Source organism: Corapipo altera, unplaced genomic scaffold (genome assembly GCF_003945725.1).
Source record: "Corapipo altera isolate COAL_440 unplaced genomic scaffold, ASM394572v1 63, whole genome shotgun sequence".
Classification (NCBI taxonomy): Eukaryota; Metazoa; Chordata; class Aves; order Passeriformes; family Pipridae; genus Corapipo; species Corapipo altera.
Window position 1 is genome coordinate 5,253 of NW_020884928.1, and position 5,682 is coordinate 10,934.

General features: G+C 35.8%; 1 protein-coding gene across 2 annotated transcripts in view; it reads right to left on the reverse strand.

Annotated features, from left to right (window-relative positions):
- Positions 1–312: 312 nt before the first annotated feature.
- The window catches only part of YME1L1 (YME1 like 1 ATPase), a 20,742-nt gene continuing 15,372 nt past the window's right edge, over positions 313–5,682 (reverse strand). For both annotated transcript variants that reach the window (XM_027658747.1, XM_027658746.1), the window contains exons 15-19: positions 4,942–5,093; positions 3,910–4,036; positions 3,737–3,810; positions 3,190–3,276; positions 313–2,100 (exon numbers count right to left, since the gene is read on the reverse strand). In XM_027658747.1, coding sequence (XP_027514548.1) covers positions 1,957–2,100; positions 3,190–3,276; positions 3,737–3,810; positions 3,910–4,036; positions 4,942–5,093 — 584 coding nt within the window. In that variant the 3' untranslated portion in view covers positions 313–1,956. The remainder of the gene's footprint in view (positions 2,101–3,189; positions 3,277–3,736; positions 3,811–3,909; positions 4,037–4,941; positions 5,094–5,682) is intronic.

Below are 5,682 nucleotides of genomic sequence, written 5' to 3' on the forward strand. Positions count from 1 at the left end.
GGACTTAACTCCCAAACAAGATCACTGCATATAGATTTTAGTGACTTCAAAAAAAAGGTTTTTTTCTAAGTGTAGATTCACATTATTTAGCAGGATAAGTTCCCTTTCAAGTCCCACTACAGAAGCAGTAAAAAGGTCTGAATTTCTAGGGAGAACATTCCCTAGAAATCTCATTAGAGAGAGTGCAATTTTGCCATAGTTCTCAAAATTTATTTACAACTTTAAATGTTATATACACCTCAATTTACATAGTAGGGAACTTGGTATTACATTTTATAGCAATTTACAATGAATAAAAAGAAAACCAATATGCATAATTAAAATTAACCTTTATTACTCCAAAAACAGATGCCAAATATGCAGTATATTTCTGTTTCTGTTGGCGTATTTCTAAAATACATGTACAACTCTAACTAGTCAGCCTAGACATTTTGTATACTGTTTTATAACATTTGGAAGTTCTCCCACACGGAGTGGGATGTCACTATAGTAAGCTGACAAAAATAGGCAAAAAGAAAGTTACTCTGGTTTTGAAAGGAAAAAAAAAATGCATGTGCTCCTACTAAAAAACTAAGTTATAATCAAGCATTACTCAGAAAATTCTAAAATACTGTTACTTATAGTTTTAGGTGTAGCTACCAGTTTCCACTCACACTTATTGGCACCAGCCCAACTATTTTAATGTCCAAGTACAGTAACCTTCAACAGTAATATGCTAAAACAGGCCCTCTCTGCAACACAAGCTTATAGTCCCACAAGGCTACAATTGATTGTGCAGAAAGATTATTATCAAGATGTGTTATTCATAAAAGCCAGTTCCATGAGATCAAAAGATTACTGGTATTTAATTGCTAGCAATCACTTCCACTTGATTGGAAACTGCTTTTGGTTTTGAAACTTTTTTCTTATTTTCTTAGAATTTCCAGAGGTTTCTGTATGGGTTGAAAGAAAAGGTTTTATTTCTTTACTTCTACTGTACAACAGAACTGGGAATGTTATTTGAAACAACACATGCTTCAAACATTTTCTGAACTACTCTTTAGTAAGCAACATTGCCCTCTTTGAAGAAATTATCTGTTGGATTATCAAACACCCATATACAGTATTAGTAGAAACTAATTCTGTAGAATCTTCAGCAGTGTAAAAGCACTGTCATCAAAGCACTGTCATCCATTTACTACAGTTATAAAAATTTTAAGAATCTTGTCAGCAGCACATCAGAGATCACAGGTATTTCTCTTATCCCTGCCATGGTTCTGCCCCAAACATCATCCAAAGAGGCTTAGACACATTTAGCCTGTTGGTTTTGCATTAAAATTTCTCTCCCAGCCATACATGTGTGTATTTTAATCCCAAGGGTACTGGAAACATGACCACAGATGTTTTTGCCTAACATGGAGCTCCCACAACGTAGCTACTTCATTGGTAGAGATGTCTTGTTACATTTCTAAGTAAGAAGACTTTAATAGTGGTCTCTAGCCTTAAATAGAGTATGAGCATTAGTTACACTACACACTGCTGTTTTACATCTGTCACTCTCCATAACACATTCCATAGCACACACTGTGAGGTATCACTTCAAATGCACACGTAGCAGCATGGTCCAGGATGCTGTGCCAAGACACACCAGTGTATCTGCACACTTTTCTTCTCAGCTTCAACACATTTGATTGAACCAAAATGCTGAATTCAACCCTGAGATTTAGCCGCCTGAATAACTTCTTGTGCGAAGAGTACAGGGAACAGAGGATGAGAAACTAGCTTTATTTTGTGTCTTTTTCTGATGAGACACAACAAATAGATGAGTTAACAGAAGCTCACAAGAGACAGACTAATATTAAGTGACACTAATGCCATACACACATCAGGAAGAGGAAAAAAAGGCTACGCTGCGTAAGACTACTGCATTGCTAGATGTACATTCTTCAAATTATCAGTTACATATCCCAGAAGTTATCATCTTACTTCTAGTTTTTTTCCCTCTAGAACAATTTGGATTTCTTTGGCATCCAAAGTCTCATATTTCAATAAAGCTTCTGCTAAATTCTTGTGTTCTTTTGCATGAGTCTTCAGGATGTTCTTTGCTCGCTCATATGAGTCCTAATGTTAAAAACAGGTAGAAGGAGATTTTAAGATTTTAGAACAAAAACAACAGCAAGATTGCACTTTAAAAATTGTTTCCAGGAAATACAGCTTGAAACAAACATTTAAAGTTGTGCCTTATATTTCATAGCTAGCACAGCTCCTGACTCATGAAGATTTAAAACTTAGCTGCCATAATTTTAATGAAAAACAACCAAACACTTTACGTCACCTTTATTTTGCATAAGTAGGACTAAAAATAAAATCCTGAGACAAACCTTAGTATTTTTATATATGACTTAGAAAAGACTTGGTAGATTTGAAAATTTCCTGATTTTTATAACAAGTATATTTAGTTTTGCATTATGAGTAGAGCTACAGCATCCACAGATTATTCCTTAAAGGCTAATAAAACTCCAAGTTTTATTATGCATTTTTAAAAAGCTGAAAATTACTGGCTACTGAAAGTTACCAGTTGCTGCAGTAGATGCACACTGCCAGCATTACCAGCTTCAACCTGCAGTCCTGCATCGGTAGTTCTCACATGACCAAGTCAGTTCAAAAACAACTACAGCAGATGTTTGATCATTTAAATGTTATAAGTAATTTTCCTGCCTGTACCAAACTATTTCAGACTACCACAGCAGTGATTGAGAAGTTCAGTGATTATGAAACGTTACAGATTTCCCTACAGGATACTGAAGGCAACTCTTTGATCTGGTATGGCCACTCCTGTGATTCTGTACAAAATCACAGTTATGAAAGAAGAAAGTAACATAAAACATTCACATCTGTTCTAAAACAATTTATAGCCATACTTTTTCCCCCTATTAATTGAATAGGCAAAATACAAATCCTGACCAAATGTAAGAGGAAGTGTTAAAGAGTGTACTAAAGGACCCAACACCACCAACTCCATTCACACTACTTGTGCATGGCAATCACCAAGTTTTGACATGCACAGATTCAAAGCCATTAAATACTTTGGAATACTTTCATCCACCTGTGTCTTTTCACCAGTATACATCATAAAAATGAACAATCAAGCAAGCAGATATTCAACACATCTCAAACTAAATGTATCAGAGTGGAGGGGGAGAGACTTACCCGTAGAAGCGTCCTTACTTCCTGTTCAATTGCAGACTGGGTTTCAGGGCTGACTTTCCCTGTATCAGTGTAGGTCATAACACCAAGCTAAACAACAACAAAAACATCTTTATCTTGCCACTGTTGCAAGATCCTGATTAAGCATTTTCTTCCAGAAAAACCAAACCAAAATCCCTAGACTACTAACACTTGATGGGTAATAAACATGACTAAAGGAGCTTCTGAAGTAAATTCAATGTTGTTTCCGTCCTCACCCTCCCAAACCCAACATTACCCTCAATTCCAAAATGTTTGGCTTTACAACTATTTCCTGAAGACATTAGTAACTTTCAAGGCCATTCTGAGGTGAAAATCCTGCAAGGTAATTTTTAAACTGTCAAGTACATCAGTTTTCTAGTTGAGCTCTCTATAGCAGGTCAAAAGGTTTACTCTTTTTGTCAAAACTACTTACACTAGTCTCAGTGATCACTGACACCCACATAAGCTTTAATTATAGAACAGAACTTGTCTTTGTTCCATATAAATATTAAAGGATTGATAACACTACCTTCTCACTCATTCCAAATCTAGTCACCATCAGTTTTGCAATTTTAGTAGCGTTGTCAAAATCACTGGAAGCACCTAGAGAGCAAACAGATCTAAGTCACATTACTGAAACCAACTTAAACATGCCAATTCACACCCTTGATCCAAAACCTTTTTAAATACCAATCAGCTGACCTGTCGTGATGTGATCACTTCCAAATATGAGCTCTTCTGCTACTCTTCCTCCCATACAGACATCCATCTGTGCAAGCAACTGGGATCTAGTTTCACTCCATCTGTCATTTTCCGGGAGCAAAGACACCTGTAAGATACAAAACTGTGGTCAGGTAACAAAAAAACCTGAAGAAATACTGAAATAATCTCAAAAATATTCTTGTTTCTATCCAAAGCAGATATGAAGGCTTTTACACAACACTTTAAATGCTCTGGACCTCCTCCATGTCTGTGCACTCATCAGGTTTGCTTGGAGGTTTTTAGTTTAACCACTGAAATGGCTTCCAACAGACCATGAGCACCACGTCAAATTGAGCAACTTACACCTACCACCAAAAAACCCAGAACAATCCATTCTCCTTATTCCCTACACTGAGCACAAATCAGCTTGCCCAGAGGATTCAGGCCAATGGTTTTCATTAACTGAACACATCAACTTGGAAAAAGTTCAACAGAAATAGATACAATAGAAATATTTTTCTATACAAATGCTTGGCAGCTAAGGGCAAAATAGAAAAACTTAGGGTTCTATGCTAGAAACAAGATAGGTAACCAGTTAAGTTTAGAAAAGCCACACTGCACAAAGAGCAACTTTATAAAGGATGTTTGTGTTAGAAGTAAAGTTCAGCTGTGCTTCTACTTACCAGTCCTTTAGACATTCTTCACAGTTTTGCTGTTGGGTGCTATTTTAACTACAGCAGAATCAAACTTCTATTTCTTTCCTTGTACATTTGAATTGTTATACTAGTGTATGCCAATTTACTTTTAAATGAAGGAAGAAAGCTTTCTATCACACAGAAAAAAGATGACCAGTGGGTTTTCCAAGAAATTGCTCATAACTGAGTATTTCAACAGATTACAATATACAATAAACACAACAAACAGCATTGTTGGCAAATTCCTCAACACCACCAAACCAACAGAAAAATAAAACTAAAGAAATACTAGTAAATAAAATAAATACTAATAGAACTAGATAGATTAAACACTCACGTGTCCCAGTGTTGTTCCTCGTGTCATGATTGTGGCCTTGTTGATTGGCATTGCATCCTTAGTATAATATGCAATGATGGCATGTCCAGACTCATGGTAAGCAGTGATGGTTTTGTTTTTCTCATCAATTTCTACACTTCTACGTTCGGGTCCTTAAACAGAGGAAAATCAAATTAACTTTTTTGTACAGCTGAACCACCACAATCCACCCATTGCATACACTCAAACAGAACACAAAGCAGTTGAGGAACAGCATGCAAACCAAGGGAACTGACACTCATTAACTGCAAAATATTTACGAGTCAGATTTTAACATCTAAAAATTGACCTGAACATACTCTACAAACAAGCTGCTTTTAAAGGAATAGATTTAAGATGCGATCTAAGTAACTGAAAAAATTCCGTGTCTTTTCTCAAGCAGATCAGATTGCTAGTGTTTATGTCTCAGATGTTTATCTTTGTGCTATCACAGGACAAGCTAGTTAAACAGAAGTTCCAGGTTTCTGGTCATTTATTTGCTCCTTTCCTTTGCGAGTAAGTAGGGGAAGGATAAGAAATCAAGCCTGTGTCTCCCTCTGAGTTGAAGTACAAGATCTATTCTTGATTTTAAAAATAGTATCGAGTTTTAAAGAGTTTTACGTATTGCTCTCTGGTCCCAAAAGCTTCTATTCAGAAGTAACTAATAAAAGACTTATTTGTTAAAAAACACAAAATCAAAAAACAACAACAAAACAAAAAAAA